General features: G+C 42.4%; 1 protein-coding gene and 1 long non-coding RNA gene across 2 annotated transcripts in view; both read right to left on the bottom strand.

Annotated features, from left to right (window-relative positions):
- LOC134285528 (uncharacterized) overlaps positions 1 to 22,634 on the bottom strand; it is a 374,077-nt gene that overhangs the window by 343,295 nt on the left and 8,148 nt on the right. The gene's annotated exons all lie outside the window — the stretch shown is intronic.
- Positions 6 to 21,159, bottom strand: LOC109399855 (uncharacterized). The gene is made up of 3 exons (XM_029873848.2): positions 21,002 to 21,159; positions 20,024 to 20,934; positions 6 to 271 (listed from the first exon to the last, which is right to left on the bottom strand). Exons 1-3 carry the CDS (start codon positions 21,022 to 21,024, stop codon positions 36 to 38), a joined length of 1,170 nt encoding a protein of 389 aa, XP_029729708.2. The 5' UTR covers positions 21,025 to 21,159; the 3' UTR covers positions 6 to 35.

The raw sequence follows: 22,634 nt of genomic DNA, 5'->3' as shown, positions 1-22,634 counted from the left end.
ATATCTTCATATGTACGTACGTTTATTGAGAATACTTACGTTGCCTTTCGCTTGGTGCGCGGTCGTGGATCTTCATCTTGGTCGTCTTCACCAAACGACACATTTCCACTTCCTCCACCAGCGGTGGATTGGCTTCTCTTCTGCACTTGCTTGCGAAGGTTCATCGATTTTTGACAAACCACCAATCGGACCACCTTCTCGCTCGAACGTTGTAGTAGTTCCGATCGATTGTTGCGGCCCACTTCCTGTTCCACCCGTTCATACAGTTTTGCTGTAAATAAAAGACTGGGCATTAGTCGCTTTGGCCAGATGTGATGCCGACTGTTAAATCTTGAAATAAGAATTAGATTGAGGAGGCTCTTCAACGCTTCAAAAGCAATAGTTACTACGTCTCAGGTTACTACCAGCAACTAAACGAATTTGAATTTTGAAATGATACGGCGAAATTGGACGGGAATTACGCCGAGGGAAGCTCATAATCAACAAAGCAGCTGATAAGGATGGTAACGCAGCGAACTCATCAAGCTAGGCGCTGAAAAGCTGGCTAACTGCATCAGTTACTAGTCAAGATCTGGGAAACCGAGCAGCTACTAGAGGAGTGGAAGGAAGGAGTAATCTGTCCTATGCACAAGAAAGGCGTTATTTGAAATGCCACATTTTCAAAACGATCACCATTTTGAATGCCGCTTGCGGAATGCGATCCTAGATTATCCTCCATGGTCTGATAATTAAAACGATTGCGTTCGTGGGAAGTTATTAAGCCGGTTTCATCGATGGCCGGTCGACAACTGATCAAATCAGTGAAAATTGTGCTTAAGACGGGCTCGAGAAGCAGCTACATTCACCTCTGCATCACATTGGTGCACATGATTACATTTTTAAAGCCTTTTGACTACCTGTAAACGAACACCGTTATTGGACCCCTTGAATAAAATCAGTTGAATGATTGTTAGCGTAACAGACCAAGTGTGTTTTATTTCTGAGTACCGAAACATGGTGTCAGAAGTGGAGAAATCAGCCAAATAATTCTATTTTGAGCTGATTCGTTCGAACAGTAATCGAAAAGTCATCGGTTTTTAAGTTCGTCGTCGTAGTTTCGCCGCGAGTTACGCGTAAATATCGCGGTTCGTAGTTCGCAAGGGAGGCCTCATCAAGATGGCGGAAGAAATTGCTCAGCTGCTAAAGCAGCAGAATCAAATTTTCGCGTATTGGGCAGAGCGAGTCGGAAACTTCCAGATTACCATCCCGAACCCAGCGTCGCCTGCACACCTAACCTCACAATCGGTGCCGCTCCCTCCACCACTGTGTTTAGAAGGAGACATGGAGGAGAACTATACTTTCTTCGAATCCAATGGATCACTAAAATAACGAAAACGTCCGCTATGAAATGAACAGATAGCGCCACCGTAGCCGTGTGTGTTTGACGTAACTCGACTGCTGTCACTGTGTTATCGTCCATATACGGAGGCGCTTTTGTTTTGATGCGGTGAGTAGCGAAAAAGTCGGCTTCAATAATCCATTGGTAAAACTATGCAGTCGCCGTCGGCATGAATGACTGGCCCGAAAGTGAAAACAAGAAAAAAGTCAGTTTCCTATTGTCGGTTGTTGGAACAGATGCACTGAAGCGCTACTTCAATTTTGAGCTCAACGAGCAGCAGAAAGCATCTCCGGAGGCTGTATTAGATGCAATCAAGGCGAAGGAGGTGCCAGTTCGGAACATTATTGTTGATCGCCTTGAATTTTTCTCCGCGATCCAGATTCCGACAGAAACAATCGACGAGTATGTGAGCCGTTTGAAGTTGCTAGGAAAACCGTGTCGCTTTGGTGCATTGGAGCAGGATATGATGGTGTTCAAAATAGTTACTTCGAACAAGTGGCCCAATCTGAAGGCGAAAATGCTCACCATGCCAGATGTGAACCTGCCGAAAGCCATTGTCCTTTGCAGGATGGAAGAAATAACGGCCCGTCATTCAAAGCAGCTGTCTTTGGAACCATCAATGGATGTCAACAAAGTGACCGATCAAGTTTGCAAGTTTTGCGGTGGTCGGCATTCTTTCAAGCGAGGAGCGTGTCCGGCCTTTGGAAAACGCTGCGATAAGTGTGGTGGAAAGAATCATTTTCAACGAGTCTGCAAATCGAGTGGATCATCGGGAAATCTGAAGCCAGGAAGAAGGGTGAAAGCGGTTGTCACATCGGATGCAAGAACCAGTTGTGCCCCTGGTGACGAAGAAGAGGACATCTGGATTCAAGAAGAAGAAGAGACAGTGATTGGAAAAATCACAGACAATTCAGCCACAGGTGGCGCGGTTTTGGCTGAGCTGTCACTGAAGTTCGGTAACGAGTGGAAACCTGTTGGTTGTGAGCTGGACACGGGTGCCCGTGCGAGTATTATTGGAATCGACTGGCTAAGAAAGTTGTCGGGAAAAGCAGTGCCGAAGTTGAAACCGTCCAAGTGTCGTTTACGAGCTTTCAACGGTACGTCGATCGAAGTTCTGGGGAAAATTGAAGTGTCTTGCCAGCATAAGGGTCGTCGGTACACGATGGTCTTTCAAGTAGTAAACATGAATCATCCGCCGTTACTATCAGTAGCAGTCTGTACTGTAGGGTCTTAATAATAATATAAGCCAATTCCACTTGTTACACTACATTAGCACTTTCAGATCGGTAAGTTGGCAACCTTGGCGACAGACAGTTGTAGAGATCCGTGGAGAGAAACGGTAGGAGAATAACAGAGCGTGAGATAGTCGCGGACGCGTGTTTTGGATGCGGGTGAATTCGAAGCGAGGAATAAATGTAAGTTATCAACATCGACAAACTGTTTTAATTAGATTTCGAAGCCGAAACCTTACATTTGGCGACGAGGATCAAAATTAAAACAATTTTCGGTTTTAGTTCAGGAAAGCGAGTGAAAAAGCGGGTTGTTGCGAACGGCGAAAATTCCGAGTACAGTGAGCGAGAAGAAAAAGGGGCGCTGCTTCTGCCCTTGACTCCCAGCAGAAGGTAAGCGTGGAGGTTATGTGCAACATGAAAAAATACTTTCGAAAAGCTTCGAAAACAGTGTTAGTGAGAATCATCGATATTGTTGTTGTTGTGTGTCTTTTATTTCACCATGGTGCCAATCGAGAAAACGAAGAGAACGTCACGAAGTTGAACGGGGAAACAAAGTGAGGTTAATTTGGAATTGCAAAAAAAAGAGAAACCTATGCTAAAGAAGAGATGGTTGTGTGATGATCGGGGAATCGAAATATTTCGGTTATGAGAAAAGTGAAGGTTACGTACCAAGTGGAATCAAATCAATTGCACGCATAGCTGAAGGTGGATATTGCACTGTACTGAAATAGTATACCGGATGAGGGGCAATAGAGAAAATGCGGTTGTGTACCAGAAACAGAGTGAGAAAGAAGAAAATGGTTAAGTACCTTTTTTATTTTTGGAAATGCTGGGAGATGAGAAGAGAAGGTTGTGTACCACCGGAGCGATACTGGATATTTTGTGAAGGTCATGTGAAGTTCTGAAGATAAATGAAAAAAGCAGGAGGAGAGAGGTTGTGTACCACCAAAGTATACGTTCCTGATCAACTAATGTATTTTGTGAAGTCCGAGAGAGATAGGTTGTGTACCACGAAATGATGTGCTCCTGATTGATCGACATTTTGTGCAGAGCAAGAAAGAGAGAGGTTGTGTACCACTAAGAGATGTGCTTCCGATCTATTGATGTATTTGGAGAGAGATATGGTTGTGTACCGAAAACTAAATAAATTAAACGTGAAAAAGGATAAAAATATTAAGCAAACAGTGCACATTTATATAACTTGGCTGTTGTTGTTGTTTTTTTCCCCTAATCATGCTCTATATTGAAGGACGACAGAACTTGATGTAGATTCAGGTGTTCTCATTGGGATGTTGCAGTTTTAAAAAGGTAAGTGGAAAATTTTATTTGATTCCTCTGATGGAGAAAGGAAGGCATATTCCAAATACATGACCAGGAGCAACATTTTTTATGCTATGTTTTTTGTTTTCTTCAACATACTGGGTAATGTTGGGCTCCGTTATTTTCTTGATCCTGATATTTTTCGACAAATATTTATTTTGTGAACAAATATGGTAAAGTAAAAATTTTACTGGCACACAACAACAACAATGACGATTTTGGTTTCTGTGCACAATCATGAAGATACAGGAATCTCAATTTTGTTTACATTACTCCTTAATATTTCTAACACAGGATGAGCCTGCCAAGCCGTATCAAGCCATTCGATGTTAGCATCGAATCAAGTAAACTACCCTCCGAATGGGAGATATGGAAGTTGGACTTGGAGTCGTTTTTTGTTGCACAACGTATTGAAACTCAATCGGAGAGACGAGCACAGTTGGCGTACTTGGGTGGTCCTGGGCTCCAAGAATTGCTGCGCCATCTTCCAGGCGTAAACCAGGTTCCACATGTCGCATTAGATCCCCCTTTCTACGATGTGGCGATCAGATGCCTGGACGAGTATTTTGAGCCATTCCGTCGCAAGACATATGAACGTCACTTGTTCCATCAAATTACCCAATCTCCTGGCGAGCGGTTTGCTGATTTTGTTATGCGGCTCCGCAAACAGATATCAAGATGTGGGTATGATACAAATGTAGTAGATGAACTCATTGCAGACAGAATCGCGCAAGGCTGTGCCTCAGAAGACTTGCGCATTAAACTTCTGCAGAAAGATAGAAGCTTGGAGGAAGTTGTTGCTTTAGGAACAAGCATGGTTGAATCAGCCGAACATTGCAAAAAGTTTTTTCAACCTGCGCCATCCATCGAACCACGGGAGATTAACAAGATATCTGAACGGAACCCAAATTGGAAACCTCGAATCGTGAAACGAGAAGGCATGTTTCAGCCTCGCTATCAGTCTCGTTATGACAACCGTTCAACTGAACGTCAAACTGACCGCTTTATTTGCTACAGCTGTGGCCGCAAAGGCCACGTCCAAGGAAATGATCAATGTCCGGCAAAGTACACAAAATGCGCTAATTGTGGACGGCTTGGCCACTGGGCCAAAAGATGCTACTCTCGTGGCGATACTCAAAAACGGCGCCAACAATCACCTGGAAGAGGGCTGCCACCGCCGAAGCGAATTCGTGCGATTACTGAAGAAGATCTGAAACGAGACCGGTCAATACCGTAGCTCGATATGGGGCCAAAACGGACCAGCTGCTGATTGGTTGATTTTATACCACTAAAAAAAAGCACAGAATTGAACCCACCACCCGACCGCACCCCGAGTGCGTGTAGGCAGTGTTGTCAAAAGGTATTGAAAATACTGATCTGCCGCAGGTTTGGCGTCAGCTGTTCAGACGCCGTGCGTTTTGATTCGTTCGCGTTTGTTTGTTTGTTTATTTGTTTCTATCCAATGCGTCGAACGTAAAATATTTTGAAGTGGCGTATAGTAGTTTTCATCTGCGTGAATATCATGAATTGTAAGGCGTTTGGCTGTTTCCACAGCAGTACAAAGCATCAATGTCTTAAGTTTTAAAGATTTCCGAAAGATCCTTTCGTCCGTTCTCAGTGGGCGCGTTTTTGTGTGAGTCACGAGGATGAGCTTCCGTCGTTGGTAATAAAGCGGAAAGATCGACTATGCAGCGTAAGATAAATTTTATTGAACGAAAAGCCGTGTGATATTGTGTGCCGTAGTAAATTTGCATTACATAATATGGTCGGCGTTCAGTCAGAGTAGACTACGCGATTTTTCGAGCTGTTGAAGATAAGCTGAGGAATTAGTTAAAGCTAAACTTTTCGACGTTATTTTGATGCAGATGTGTCATTACATAAAAGTAATTCTGAAAATAATGATATTTAACGTAAAAGATGTGAAACAAAAAGCGATACAAATTTTTTGGCAACACTGACCCGAGCGACGAACGAAGCGAAATGAAAATAAACAGCAAACATATTGGAAGAGAAGAAGAATAATAAGAAGCCAGTTGTCCGGTCTCGTCTCAGAAGAAGATGATAAACAGCAAGCATCAGACTACATTTTTTTCGCCATGGGTCGGAACGTATTTGAGTTCAAGGTTGGCGGGGTCAGTATCCCGATGACTATTGATTCAGGAGCTGATGCGAATGTGATTACAAGTGATGTTTGGGAGCAGATGAAAGATTCTGGTGTAAACGTTGTGGACATGACGAAGGCAGTAGACCGAACCCTTATTGCGTACGCATCGAACGAGCCGATGAAGATGAAAGGAATGTTCCGCGCCGAGATCGAGGCAGGGGGCCGAAAAGCTGTCTCGAAATTCTACGTTGTAGAAAACGGCCAACAGTGTTTGCTGGGGGACAAAACAGCGAAGGAGCTACAAGTATTGAGGATCGGACTGAATGTAAATTCGGTGCGTGCTGAACAGAGACAACCTTTCCCAAAAATCCGAGGAGTAACTGTGGAGATCCCGATTGATAACAACATCCAGCCTGTTCAACAGCCTTACAGGCGCCCTCCAATAGCTTTGGAGGAAGAAATTGGAAAGAAGCTTTGCACATTACTACAACAAGACATCATTGAACGCGTTGCAGAGCCATCACCGTGGGTTTCGCCGATGGTCCCGGTGACGAAAGATTCGGGAGAAGTACGTCTATGCATCGACATGCGTCAGGCGAACAAGGCTGTACTCCGAGAGACCCATCCTTTGCCTCTAGTTGAGGAACTACTGGGATCGGTCAATGGTGCTGTACGGTTCTCAAAGATAGATATTAAGGACGCCTACCATCAGGTAGAAATTTCAGAGAGATCACGACCAATTACTACGTTTATCACTAAATACGGGCTGTTCAGGTAATGGGGGAAGTTTTGCGTATGATTTTTTTTTCTTCGGATGAATTTGTTATTTCTGAATTTTAAATAGATGAAATTTCATGAGAACATCATTGTTTTACTTCCATTATCATTTTTACCCAGATATAAGCGCCTAATGTTTGGTGTAAGCTGCGCACCAGAGCTATTCCAGAAAGTTATGGAATCGATTCTTGCCGGACTTGAAGGAGTAGTTGTGTATCTCGACGATGTGATGGTGTATGGTACAAACCAAGAAGAGCACGATAAGAGATTGGCTGCTGCCCTGAACAGATTGTCTGAATACGACATTCTGCTGAATGATCGAAAGTGTGTATACAATGTTGATTCACTAGAATTTCTGGGACACGAACTTTCTGCAAAGGGAATTCGGCCGAAGGAAAGCAGGTTGGCTGCCATTCAGCAATTTCGGGCGCCTCAAAACGTATCCGAGCTACGAAGTTTTTTGGGGCTAGTTTGCTACGTGGGTCGATTCATACCACATCTAGCTTCAAAGACCGACTGCTTGAGATATTTACTTCGTTCAAATGTACCTTTCAAATGGACAGACGAGGAAAGTTCGGCGTTTCAGTCCATAAAATCTGCCATTTGCAAAATTCAGTGCTTAGGATTTTTCAACCCCAAAGACCGCACAAAGCTCATAACCGACGCAAGCCCGACTGGCTTAGGAGCTGTACTCCTTCAAGAAGACAAAAATGGTCAGACGAAGATAATTGCTTTTGCCAGTAAAGCTCTAACGGATCTAGAAAGAAAATATTTTCAGACTGAAAGAGAGGCACTATCACTTGTTTGGGGTGTCGAAAAGTTCCAATTATATTTGCAAGGCAGAAAGTTTGTACTGCTGACTGATTGCAAGGCACTCAAGTTTCTATTCAGCACAAGATCAAAACCCTGTGCGAGGATCGAGCGATGGGTTCTTCGGCTACAAGCTTACTCTTACGATGTGGAACATATCCCTGGAAACGCGAATATAGCCGATGCGGTTTCGAGACTATCTGTATCTTCTCCTAAGCATTTTGATGAGACAGCCGACGCATTTATTCGAAGTTTAGCCGAAAAATCGATGCCAGTCGCAGTAAAGTACGATGAAATCGTAGAAGCAACTCACGGCGACGATAATATTCAAAAGGTTTTGACTGCTTTACAATCAACGTCGACTGATGAGATGCCGAAGGAATTCAAACCATTTGGAAACGAGCTCAGCGGAATAGAAGGAATTCTTCTTCGAGGAAATAGGCTGATCATCCCTTCATCTCTTCGACAACGTGTTCTCGAGGCAGCACACGAAGCACATCCTGGAATTGCTGCTATGAAACGCCGTCTTCGTCAAAAGGTATGGTGGCCAGGAATCGATAAGAATGCAGAAGACTTTGTGAAAAATTGTAAGCAGTGCATATTGGTTGGTTCTCCAGGGGTACCGGAGCCAATTCATCGAACTAGGATGCCGGAAAAGCCGTGGACCGACATTGCAGTAGACTTTATGGGACCGCTTCCATCAGGTCATTCCGTATTTGTCATGGTCGATTACTACAGCAGATTCACCGAGGCGGTGGTGATGAGACAAACAACGGCAAAACGGACCGTAGACGCATTGCACGAAACCTTTTGTAGGTTTGGCATGCCCGAAACCATTCGATCTGACAATGGCCCGCAATTCATAAGCGAAGAAATGAAGTCATTTTGCGAACAGTACGGGATAAAACTTTTGAAGACCACACCATATTGGCCACAGGCAAATGGTGAGGTGGAGAGAGCCAACCGTGCAATACTTAAGCGGCTAAAAATCAGTCAACTTTCGCAAAAATCTGACTGGATATGGGACTTAGGGCCGATTTCTTCACCTACCCGGCTTAACGACGTAAGCCTGGTTTATCCTAAACCACACTTAAAGTTAAGCCAAATCCTTAAGCCAGGTTTAAATATTTGCATTTCTTCACACCGGTTTAGCAAATATAGGCGACGGCTTACGCTAAGCCAAGCTTAACGAAATTTCCCATATCATTCCAGTGGCTTTCCAATGGAAACGTCATTTTAAGCCGCCGATATTTTGAAATGCCCGTTATATAAAGTATGGAGTAACAACAACAAAACATCCGCTGAAATTTTAGCAGGAAAAGCGGAATCGCTCGGTATTTTTTTCGGATACAGTAGGAAATTAACAATAATGATCTACCTAGAGACTGTTGATGTTTTACCCAACGCTAGTATCGAAGATCTACGATTTAGTACCTACTACATATGATCGTTCCACAACATTTGGTGTTCGAATTTACCTCTCATTGTACAAAGTTGGAGTGCCACATTGCAGAAAAGGCGTTGCAATGTTGATTTTATGTTTTGATATCCATAATCGCCTTCGAATAAAGTTGCATTTCGATAGTGAGTTTTTGAAAATGTGTTTGTCGTGAGATGCTCCAGAGTTCAGACCATTTTTCGAATATGTTTAAAATTTTGAACTGTGTACATTCAATGGAAGCCACAGCAAAGTTCAAGTTCAACTAGAAACTGAAATCCCTCAATAGAAAAAGTTTATTCTACTTTTATTCCATTCGTTGGTGTTTTTAATACTTTATTTTAAAAATGTTTAGGAGTCGTTCACAATGCTCTAAAGAAAACGAAAATATGATCGTGCGTTACGGTCCATGCAAAAACATAGAATTTTAATATAAAAATGCGTTTATATGATGCACGCTGCCTTGTACTGAAATATGAAACGGAACGTTTTTTAAGTGCTGAAATAGTTATTTATGCCACAAGTTGCAAAAATGATGATTTTTTCAGCACGAGTTGGATAAATACAAAAATTATCAAATGTTAGTAAAGTATCGTAACATAAGTGAATGAAACATGCTGCCACATTAAAAAACTTTCATTTCAGTAACAAATTTTGAAAACGACGTATAATCAATGCTACACCATTGATTATACGTCGTTTTCAAAATTTGGTACTGATTTCACCAAGTTTTTATATGGGTGTACCTGAAATCATGTTCTTAAAAAATATTTCCCTCACTGTGCTGCAGGGCAGCATGGGAACTGTTAAGGGCAAACAGCGGAAGAAATATCCAACAGGTATATAAAACAGTAAAACCCTTAAAAAAATCCATTTTGACAAAACAGGATGAACTGAACCTCATGAATCATCAATATTATGGTAAATAAAAGTTAGTTGGTTTTAATAAATGAATAGTTGATGTGGCTTCATGAAAAAACAGTCCAGTGAGCGGTGAATGGATGCATGAGCGGTAATAGGAGCCAAGAGATAACACATTTTAATTTTAATTTTTTCGGTTGAAAAAATATTTTACGAGCGTTTTATATTTTTTCTATAATAACAACATAATTGTTAAGTTGTTGACGAAAATTGATGTGTAAATTTCGCCAACGTCGATTTTTAATGTCCAACACTTTGAAAAAATGCCGTTAAATGGGCGGTGAATGGCGACCTCACGGTACTAGAATATGATCATTTCTATCAGTATCATCGTGCTTCGCGGTAGTTCGATGGGAACAGTCATGTGTACTATCTGAATTTTGATCAAGCAAGCTGTACCATAACCGTGAAAATTTGGCAAGCTCTTGCCGTGGCAACTCTGGTTGTGGATCAAACAATTGCATTATGATTCATAATACAATCGAAATCAGTTGCATTATGAATCATATTGCAACTGTTTGGTATAGTACGATAAACTAGTCCGTTTTGATACGGCAAGTATAAATCAAATTTCATAGTGCTGAGTTGCAAAAAGATGTTTAAAATCCACTTGCGTCGTATTTTCGGCAGTTTTGTTCTCTTCGTCACGGATATTGAACTCAAGTTGGCCTCAAATCCTTCCAAAGTAAGCTGAATGATATGACAATGTTTCAGGCATTTTGGCCGACAAAAACCCCCCACGACGGAGAGAGCAAACCTGCCAATAATATCCAACGTCACCTTATTAGGTATTTAAAATAAGTCATGTTTAGAAGTACACCACGAATAATACTTTTTATATTTAGAATTATGAGTAAAAATGTTGAATATTTTATGGGCTAAGCGTGCTTTGAACTAAGTTTTTATAAGAAATCAATGTATAAAAAGGTATTAAAAGATTTTTTTGAGTGTCATCCTAAGTTTGTTTGTGAAAAAAAAATATCTCCTGAACCATAAGAGACGAAAATATGTTTATTGTGACCTGAAATTATTGACCGGGTTAAAATAAATAGAAACTTCAATGCAAATGTACTTTACAAATTTCCAAAACTATCAACACGATGCCTTTTTGAAGGATTTCACTCTAATGTAAAACCTTGATTGTCGCCCAAAAACCGATGTGAATATTTTATATTGACGACCCATCGGCTAGGTTATCATTTTCTTTATCATCGTTTCCATCCGTAATCAAACGTTTTACAAATTTATTATTCCTAAGTGTACATGTTTCATTAATAATATTTTCTGCTGTTTCGAAAATTTATTTATGAAGCAGGTGAAGAAACCCAAACTCTGCAAATTGCGGCTTAATCCTGGCTTACCGCTGCTAAGCCACCTCCGAGCACCGCTTAAAATAAGCCACACTTAACGTAAACCGTAGCTTTATTAAACCGGGTTTAGTGGTTAAGCCGAGGTGAAGAAATTGAAAAAAAGTTAAGCCCGGCTTAAAATGTTGCTAAGCCTGGTTTAAAATTTAAGCCCGGGTGAAGAAATCGGCCCTTACGATCATTCCTTCTCATGTACAACTCTACCCCACATACGACCACGGGAATTTCACCATCAAGTCTAATGTTTGGGCGTATTTTGCGGGACAAAATTCCGGTATTCGCTGAGGAAGGTCGTGTTGAAGACGAGGAAATTCGAGACCGTGATTGGACAAACAAAATCAAAGGGGCGGAGTATGCAGATGCGAGGCGAAGAGCAAAACCATCTACTTTCCAAGAAGGGGATACGGTCGTGGCAAAACGCATTGTTAAAGAGAATAAGCTTTGCAGCACATTCGATCCGGACGAATGCAAGATAGTTAGTTTGAATGGATCAGAAGCAACTTTACAGTCTACATCTGGCCGACTTTTCAAGCGAAACGTCGCACATCTGAAGCATTTCCCACGAAACGATCAAGCTGGAGCAAGCCCTACTGAAGAGGAAAACTTTTTGGCTGATGACGACATAGAGCCAACAAATGAAATGAATTCGAAGGCAGTACCGGATCGTCCAACGCGCATTCACCGGAAACCAGCTTACTTAGATGAATATCGGACATGAACAGTATGTAAAACAATAAAGTCAAGGGGGGATGTAGGGTCTTAATAATAATATAAGCCAATTCCACTTGTTACACTACATTAGCACTTTCAGATCGGTAAGTTGGCAACCTTGGCGACAGACAGTTGTAGAGATCCGTGGAGAGAAACGGTAGGAGAATAACAGAGCGTGAGATAGTCGCGGACGCGTGTTTTGGATGCGGGTGAATTCGAAGCGAGGAATAAATGTAAGTTATCAACATCGACAAACTGTTTTAATTAGATTTCGAAGCCGAAACCTTACATGTACCACCCTGGGACTGGTAAAATTTTGCAACACCGTTTATCGTGACTCAGCTACCCAACTAACATTTATTGTGAATGTAAACGTCAACAAAGCGTCCTTAATACGGCTTGATGCTGAGTTACTGTGTTGTACATATGGACGGAAGCTTCTATGCAAGCCCTATACCAATGAATCTGGCGAACTTAATCAGCTTGTACATGCTGTGCGATCAGCTTCTATGCTACCTAGTCATAGCTCTTTTCTCGGCTCCTATGTAACCACTAACTGAATAACATCTTGAGAAGGCGCTTTTTCAGCCTTTTCGCGGTTGTTAAATAATAGTTTTACGGCATCCCCAAATTGAACGATTAAATATAATTAGGTTATGGATACCGTGACGCAATACATGCACTGCAAAAACTGCAAACATTTATTTTATGTGAAAATACACATCGATCCAATTGGTCTTTCCACACATAAATTTTATTACCTAAAATATAACTAAGATATTTGTTATTTATTGTCTAGATTAGTTTCACACATACTTAGTATGTGTTAACACCCATAGCAAAAAAATATGTGAGTTCACACATAATACCAATGCTTAGCGTCTGTGTCAGCCGCCGAAGATGCGCAAAGTGAAAAAATGGCGACTCAGTGTAAACATGTGCTGCAGGAGTTGTTCAGATATTTTACTTAAATCATCGCAGCTACCTTCCTTGGAGTACGGAAAAATCATAACCAGTTGCTTTACATCGATAAACACTTAGAAACTCGGGTGAAGAGCGCAGTTTTGATCATTTTTCGGAGCTGCAAAGTTGATCAATTAGTAACTCACTGGTCGAAAATAATCAACCAACCTTCCAGCGCAATACAGTGTTTGGCTCTTTCTACATGAGCTTTCGACTTGTTAATTTGTTAATAAATCATATCAACTGCATCCATAAATGTTTCATCATTGATAAAACCTTTTTTTTTTTTCAAAAAAAAAAAAACATTAAGCGCATATATTGATTTTTTTTGTCATTCGGTATTGTTTTTATGTGTAATCACACTTTAAAACGATAAATACCAAAAATAATTGGTTATGTGTGATTACACATAAACATCATTTGTCCAGACAAATTGCAAAAATATATGTGTACAAAACATAAAATAAATATTTGCAGTTTTTGCAGTGTGTGGAACTGGAATTATCACTTTTAAAATTGAATAATGAAAGTACTTGCCGCTACTTGGAATCGAACTCCCGATCTCCGTATCCACTGGTCCCGATGATGTCCTCGCTGCCACACTGCTATATATAAATAACATAGAAAATAGCCCGTTTTGTTTTACTCCAGACAAGGCTTCATAATTGTGCCACAAGAAACCTTACCCAACTTCATCTTGCTGTAAAAGCTTGTGAAACGTCAAACGCAATAATGTTTACATTGAACAAGCTGTGTGGTTGCGCCAACAGATTCTTCTTCACAGCTTCTAGCTGAAAGAGTGTTCCTTAAACGGCTACGAAGCGCTGCTGTTTTGTGTTTTGGCAACATTACAAAACGTACTGTATAAAAGCAGCTGTTGTAGTAGCTGGGACTCTTACTCGATTTGCACATCTTCCGGCAAATCTTCCGGCATTGAATTAAAGTGCAATAAAAGCAACCCAAATAATTTCACAGCACATACATGGATAGCTGTAAAGAATTTGTGTAGTAGCTATATATCCCGCTTAAAGTTTGTTTTGACAATAATGTTTACATCCGACAAGCCGTGTTGGTAAACCAACAGTTTCTTTATTACAGCATCTAGCCGTAATTAAATTGCATAACGGCCTTTAAAGCGCTTCTTGTTTGGGGATTTGTCATTATAATGAATTGTATTGTATAGTAGCAGCTGATTTGTTAGTGGGGACTCCTATAGTCTATTTTACGAAATGACAACAGTGTTGATATTGATATTAACACTCACAGGCTTGGGCGCAACCTCCTGTCAAATTTTCATTCATGAAATGAGCGATCAGCTGATCCGAAACGTCTCGTAAAATGGCTCATTCGATGTGTTCAAGTTTTCACATCTTCCGGGAAATCTCCCGGAGTTGGAATAGGGTGGAGTAAAGGCAGCCCCAGTGACAAGCAGTGGATTTCTGAAAACCGAGTTTGGTAGCTGTATGGTGCTTGTTTTGCAGTCGTGTATTAGCTTATGATTTATATTTGACTAGCTTTCCTTTTATTCAGCGTTGACTGCTTTTACTCGATGGTTACACAACAGAAAACAAATGACTGAAGCTTATAGCGCTGAAAATGTTAGTTGGGTACGCTCCAGGTGCTGGATAAATACCGTGAAGAAGCCAGGAACATCGTACGCAGGTATCAGGATGTGTTCGAAGGATATGGGAAAATGGAGGGCCCCGTCACGTTGGAGATTGACCAAGAAGTGAAGCCAGTAATTCAAACACCCCGTCGTATCCCGATTGCCTTCAGAGAGGATCTCCGGCGCAAGATAAATCAGCTGGCCCAAGACGGTATCATTCAAAAGGAATCTCAACACACCGAATGGGTGAGTAATTTGGTATTAGTCAAGAAAAACACTCCCGGGTTGGATTCACTTCGCGTGTGTCTCGATCCTATTCCTTTGAATAAAGCCCTCAAGCGCCCAAATCTCCAATTTACCACGTTGGATGAAATCTTACCAGAACTTAGTAAGGCCAGGGTCTTTTCGACGGTTGACGCCAAAAAGGGATTTTGGCAAGTCGAATTAGATGAAGCCAGTAGTAAGCTCACTACTTTCTGGACTCCGTTTGGGCGGTACCGTTGGCTCAGATTGCCTTTCGGTATCTCATCAGCGCCAGAAATATTCCAGGCGAAATTGCAAGAAGCTCTTCAGGGCCTGGAGGGCATTGAATGTTTGGCGGACGATATTTTGATAATCGGTTCAGGGAATACCTTCGAAGAAGCCCTGGCATGTCATAACCAACGACTGGAAAATTTGTTTCTACGTCTTCGAAGCAATGGAGTAAAGCTCAATATTGCAAAGCTTAATTTGAGTCAAACTTCCGTCAATTTTTTTGGGCACGTACTTACTTCTGAAGGGCTGAAGCCGGATGGAAGAAAAATCGAAGCTATTCAGAATTACCCCGTGCCAACGTCATCGAAAGACGTTCACCGATTCGTATAGGTATGGGCAATTATCTTGCGCGATACATTCCAAATTTAAGCTGTAAACTTGTCGCTCTGCGAAAGCTTATTCCCGAGAATGCTCCTTGGCAATGGACAGCTGTGGAAAATGGAGAGTTCGAATCCGTCAGACAAGCTATTTCGGAGCACACCGCTTTGCAATATTATAACCGAACAGATCCACTGGTCCTAGAATGCGATGCTAGTTGCCATGGGTTGGGTGTAGCCGTTTACCAACAAAAAGGGATCGTTGGTTACGCTTCTAGAACGCTAACGAAAACAGAGGTGGGTTATGCCCAAATAGAAAAGGAACTGTTGGCTATCGTATTTGCTTGCACTCGATTTGATCAATTGATCGTCGGTAATTCAAGGGTCATTGTCAAAACCGATCACAAGCCTCTGTTGAACATTTTTGAGAAACCTCTGCTCACTGCACCCTGTTACCGAACGGTAACAAATACTTGATTTTATTACGGTGATGGAAATAGGGCAATGCATTGTTCAGTAGATTTTAGTTTGAACGGTCAATTTGAATATGCCTAATTGGTAACCACTTGTTAATGACGTTTTGTTGTGCGGGTGGCGATAGCTAGAAGTGAGCAAAGTATACTGCGATGATGGAGCGGAAATATAGAACGCAAAGGTGTATGAGTGGGGTTCAGAGTGCTGGAGCTACGTTGAAGGGGGAGTTCGGAAATATCTCCTGACGAGGTCGGTCGCAAAAACGTGGAAGTGATCCTGCGGACCGTCGAACCACCGCACCGCGGCGAACGTCCTCGCAAGTTGAAGAACGTTGGCGAGTTGCCTAAGAAGGAGCGGTTTCTGGTGGTTTCCACATCGAAACCTCAAAACGTCGTCTGACGGAAGGCAACCAGGGTACCATTCGGTCGGTACCAACCCGCCCCCCCCTTTTTTTTTTGTTAATTTGGGGTTAAACGAGCCGAACACACCGATTGGTCGACGAGTGTCTAAGCACAGAAGTGGAACCAGCATCGCCGCTACCGCCAATTTATAAAGGTGCCCGTACGCGCCCCCCCCCCCCCTTTTATTTTGCTGAAGGGGATCCGAGGGGCCAGAAGGGTGAAGCGTATGCCAGCCACCACCCATCGACGATTCATCGATTCAACTGTGTGAATTTCGCCCGACGACGAGGTTACAGCAATCAAGCCCCCCCCCCCCCCCCTTCTTTGGGGAAGGGACACCACTAACCTAAAGCCCTTGAAGCGACTCCAGACCGTAGCTCCGTAGGATCTGCCATCACCGCGCTTGCCCTCTGAACACCACCGCATGTACACCATCATCCGGATGACCAGAAGCGAAACAACATGTCAAAGTGGAGCAGAATAAAACATTAAGGTAAAATTCTATAGTGTTTAGGTTCCTCACTGTACGAAAGCTCCCCCTTCCTAAACGCCCTGGGGCCCGGGAGACAAAAGACGGTCTTGAGTGCCCACCCCGAAGCGGCCGCGGCTCAGACCAGCTGCTTGGGGTCTTGTGGCGTTCCCTTCTGGAACGTTTAGAATTCTCCCGGGGTCAAAAGAATGTTTCAACCCAAGCGCCTGCAACATATGTTGTTGGCCTTGCAGCGGTACAATTTGACTCTGCAGTATGTCAAAGGCAAAGACAACGTGGTAGCCAATGCCATTTCAAGAGCACCTAGCGATAAGCACGGCGAGGAGAGGTCGACAAAGCAGCATGTGTACAGGATTCTGGCCGGTGTTGAAGAAGTGCAATTGCAAAACTGCCTGAAAGTGTCCAGCGAACGGATTTCTGAGATCATACGTCATACTGCAAGGGACGACGGTCTGCAGCGTGTAATGGAGTACATTCGCAGAGGATGGCCAAAATCGATTGATGGGTTACCTGCTCATGCAAAAATGTATTTTAAATACAGACATGAATTGGCAACTCAAGACGGGTTGGTATTCCGAAACGAAAAGATAGTCATTCCTCCTATACTGTGGCGTTCCATGATCGATAGGGTGCACACCGCACATTCGGGCATTGAAGGAACATTGAAATTGGCACGTTCGAATATTTTTTGGCCTGGTATGTCAAATCACATCAAGCATGCCATACTGCAGTGTGATACTTGCGCCAAATTTGCTGCTTCCCAACGCAAACCGCCTATGCAAACACATCCGGTGCCCGTGCATCCATTTCAGTTCATTTCGATGGACGTTTTGTCGGTTCCTTATAAAGGAAGGACAAGGAATTTTCTCGTAACGGTAGATCATTATTCCGATTTCTTTGAACTGGATTTACTACCGGATCTTACGATGCACACGATGGTGGATGTTTGCAAACGGAACTTTTCACGGCACGGGAAACCACAACGGATGTTGTCCGATAATGGAAGCAATTTCGTGAACAGCGAGATGGCACGGTTCGCCAAGGAATGGGACATTGAACATGTTACTTCTTCGCCTTACCATCAACAAGCGAACGGGAAGGCGGAATCCGCTGTAAAAATAGCAAAAAACTTGATCAAGAAAGCGGAAGATTCTAAGCAGGATTTATGGCAAATGTTGCTGAATTGGAGAAATACTCCGAATAAGCTTGGATCCAGTCCGGTATCCAGGTTGTTCTCCCGCAACACAAGGTGTGAGGTTCCAATGTCGGCTGTGAACCTTATGCCGTGTACCGTTCCGAATGTACCTGAAGCTATACACACCAATAAACGAAAAATCAAGTATCAGTACGATAAGTCTACTCGCCAGCTTCCTTCTCTTGAAGTCGGTGATCCTGTGTTCGTCCAACTGAATCCGGATGTCTCTAAAACGTGGGTGCCTGCAGAAATTAGAAACAAACTCAGCGAGCGCTCATATTTGGTAGAAAGGAATGGGACTATGTATAGGAGAGACGCCGTCCACTTCAAACCGAGGACTGTTGTGGATCCTACGTCTTCGACTGCAAGATATAATTCTTCAGACAAGCCAGCAACAGATGTTTTCCAACAACTATCGTCTTCATTACCATTCGCAGAAACATCCGAATTCGAAGACCCTCCGCGGAACAGGTCCGTGGTAGAAACGTCAGAGAATGTCGATACAAGCTTTGGAGACGCAGACATCGACGTTCCTTCATCGAGACGAAAAGCTTGTAGATCACCTGTCATCGAACGGACTCCGCGACCCAAGAGAGAAGTTAAAATTCCTACTAAGTTTAAAGATTATGTAATGTGATAGTTAATTTTCTTTTGTTTGAAAAAAAGGGAAGATGTTGTTATGTTGATTACATTTTTAAAGCCTTTTGACTACCGTCAAACGGGGTGACTTGCAACGGCGGGGTGACTTGCAACACTTGATGTCTTCTGTCTATATCTATCAAAAAAACATAAATAACGAACGCTTACCAACCAAAACTCAGTTAAACTAAAAAGTTTACATACTATCTTAGTAGTAGCCACGAGTTTTACTTTTATATAAATAGTTTCAACAAAATATTCATAAATGTAACATTAGTATGAAAGAGTAACTAAAATGTGAGCTCTAAATCGTTGCCTGCAAAAGAATGAAAACATAATTTCCCAAACATAACATTCCATATGCGGATTCTTTATATAATGAACTATATAAATTTCCATTTTACTTTATAAAAATATTACAATATCTTTGTTAAATTCATATGTTTAGAAATATGGTACCTAGACGGGGTGACTTTGCAACACTCATTTTATTAACAATTCAAAGTCCAGAAAAACGAAATATTGTTGTTTAACTGTTGTTTAACCAGCAACAGTCTGAAGGATCATCATAAGAACTGAAAAATACATTAAAACTTATGTTAAATTAACAATTAGTAACTTGGTGTTTTTGAGCCCAATATTTCCATATAAAAATTCGCAATTCAGTTTCCTATGTGAAAACAAATACAAAAATATGAATGTCAACCCAAACGATATCACAATAGTAGCAAGAATACTTATCAAATATGCTAGAAACTAAAAATTAATATCTGCGTGTTAGAAAAGGGATTTACATTGAGTTTTGCAAGTCACCCCGCACGACGTCTTGTATCAAAAACGACATTATTTAGCTCTTTCAACATGAAAAAATAAATCAATCTATAACTTGTTCACTTTATTTTATAGAGGGGGCGGCTATTAAAACTATTACAAAGAGTTTAAATTTTCAAACTGAGTTTAATCAACAAATTTTGTTAGTTGAAGCTGAAAAGTGTTGCAAGTCACCCCGTTTGACGGTACCTGTAAACGAACGCCGTTATTGGACCCCTTGAATAAAATCAGTTGAATGATTGTTAGCGTAACAGACCAAGTGTGTTTTATTTCTGAGTACCGAAACACATGATACAAAACGCTAATAAGACCGGTGGTTCTTTACAAACAGACACATGGACCATATTCAAGGAGGATCTATAACGGTCCGTCTACAACAGTATGTGGCGGAGAAGGATGAGCCACGAGCTCATTGTACTACTCTAAGGCGAACCCAGCATCCAGAAGGTGATCAAAGCCGGAAGGATATGGTAATGGTATGTCATACTTTTACAACAACAAACTCGTTTACTTACCTTCAATCGCTGCCATTTTTTCCGAGCAGAGTGGGGGCTTCGGTGGAATGTTGTGATGGGCATTAGACGGCCTTCCGGTAACGCTCGAATTGACTAAAATATCTTCCCCGAACACGGCAAGCGCCAGCTTGGATATGAAATTACGATCACCTTTCTCTCCCGGGCCAGAATTATAGTTTAAATTCTGCAGAAAATCCGTTGAAATCTCCGGAATAGCCGGATGTCTCGTGAATTTTCCCCCCACTTGGTCATGGTCCGAATCATCTGCGAAAGACTCGACCGAACTCGTCAATATCGAATTTTTCTGTAAGTTTGTCAGTATCTGCTCCGTCAGCTTCAATTTTTCCCTCTGATCGTGAAATGCTTTCTGCAGTAGCTCATTGTTCTTCTGCAAAATTTCGTATTTGCTCTTCCAATCAACGCCACCTTCAGTTTCTTTTTCCCCAATTCCCTGCACCCTTCGATTCCGCACTGCCTCATCTACCATGGTCAGTGCCTTCTGCTCAATTTCCTTCGTCTTCTTATCCAGAAACTGTCTAATCTGTCGCTTCATTCGCCCATAAAAGTTCACCTCATCGTCCATTTCGCCGTCGTCTTCCGTTTTGATAGTGAAAGCTTCATCCCCATCCAGCGGATCATCGTCGTCCGAATTGTCGTCCTCTTCCATCCTTCGGTCTAGCCGGAGTACCTGGTCATTTGCCAAACAACGACTCCGGTAACCATGGAACTGCTTCAGCATTCGCAAACATTGGTCACACACAAGGCAACGGCGGTCCCGCTCGAAGCTGATCCGGATCGATGTGCACTCGTAGATCATCGTAATAAGGGCCCGCTTTGGTTGGCAACCAGCGGGGAAGATTTCCTCTGCGGTCGCCGGAGTCGACAAAGTGGAGCACAACCGGCAGCGGTCGCTAGGTGTTTAAATATTGGAATATCATTAAATATTTTAGTATTTAGTAGATGATTGTGGGGACGTACCTTGAATAATCGAAATCGACCATTATGGACACCTGTACGGCGGATGAAATATATTTTACTAACGATCTTTAAATTTTATTTAGGTATATATATAAAAATCACGACAAAAATAAGGAAATAACCGAAAACTTTGTTTTCGAAAGGTAAACACAACTTTATTTACCTTTTAGGCACGCTTAAAAATAATAACACAAAAATGAACACCCAAATTTTTTTGGCACTTCCACTTATCCGCGAGCGGTAATAGGCCTTTTCATGTGACAGATCCGTGCATGCATTTGTTTACAAAGCTTGAACAACAGCTGCTAACAAGAACGTGTCATCTTCATTGAAGAACTGTCAAACGCCCGAACAATCAGCTGATTTAAGACGTCAAATGAAAAGGCCCATGGGCCTTTTCATTTGACGTCTTATACTTATGACACACATGTGATACAACACTGATAGACAGCTTGCGGTAGTGACGAGCACACAAATGTTTTCAAATTTACCATGGCAAAACGTGATCATCGACCAACAAACGCTTCTTGTGTGCGTTTTGTTTCCTTATTTATCAACCGGTTCGATAGCCGAGTGGTAGCGTGCGAGCCTGGTGATCTCAAGGTTCTTGGTTCGAATCCGGCTGCCAACAGACACTTTTTTTAATTGTAAATCGCGTCCATGGTAGAATTGAAAACATAAATCTGTTGAGATGAAACGAAAATCAGTCTGCACAAATCAAGTGGCGTTGTGCATTTAAGTTGACCCTCAGAATAGTAATTTCAACTGCAAGCCGCCTTTCAGTGAAGAATCACTGTACAATTGCGCTTGAAATGAGTGCCATACTGAAAATTCTCTCAGTTCAAGTCAGTCTTGTTAGAATTTGCTTGACACTGCGTACCGTTGTACAGGAATCACACTCGTATCACATGTCTGTCTGGGGTATTAGAGCCGATGCACACGGGCGGCGCGTGTACGCAGCGTGAATCAACGCGCGTCGGGGAAGATTCAAATATTACGTCCATCATGTTTTGGGATTTTTAGACCCCCCCTCCCCCCTCTGTCACGCTGTTTTCCTACCTAATACACGTACTGTCACACTTTTCTAGACCCCCCCCCTCCCCCAAATGTTGGACGTAATTTTTGAACGTTCCCTCGCCGCAGCGTTCCTGTGGGGCATGCGTTGACATTGCGTGACGCACACGGTGCGGCGCGGTTGCGGTGCGGTAGCGTTGCGTTCCCGTGTGCATCCTCCCATTTGATTGTGTGTAACTCAGGACGCACTTGCGTGCACGCTGCGTGGACGCGCCGCCCGTGTGCATCGGCTCTTAAATCTGTGGGTCAAAGCGGACAGGTTCGACAGTGGATCTGCGTCGGCTGTGAGGAAAATAACCCGGAACGGACACGGAATATCTCGCACAAGTAAAAACACGCGGTTACTCTACGGTCCACTGCACGAATTTGTGCTGGCCTGCTTACTCCCACATGAAATTTGACGTTTGAGCGGTGTCGGCACCGCTCAAACGTCAAATTTCCTGTGGGAGAAAGCAGGCCAGCACGAATTCGTGCAGTGGACCACTTGATCGTATAATGAGCCATTTTACGAAGTGACAACAATGTTGATGATGGGTATTGGTTTTCACGGGTTATTGGA

Source organism: Aedes albopictus, chromosome 1, assembly GCF_035046485.1.
Source record: "Aedes albopictus strain Foshan chromosome 1, AalbF5, whole genome shotgun sequence".
Lineage (NCBI taxonomy): Eukaryota > Metazoa > Arthropoda > Insecta > Diptera > Culicidae > Aedes > Aedes albopictus.
Note: the sequence above shows the minus strand (reverse complement) of the source record. Positions and strands in the feature narration are given on the sequence as shown.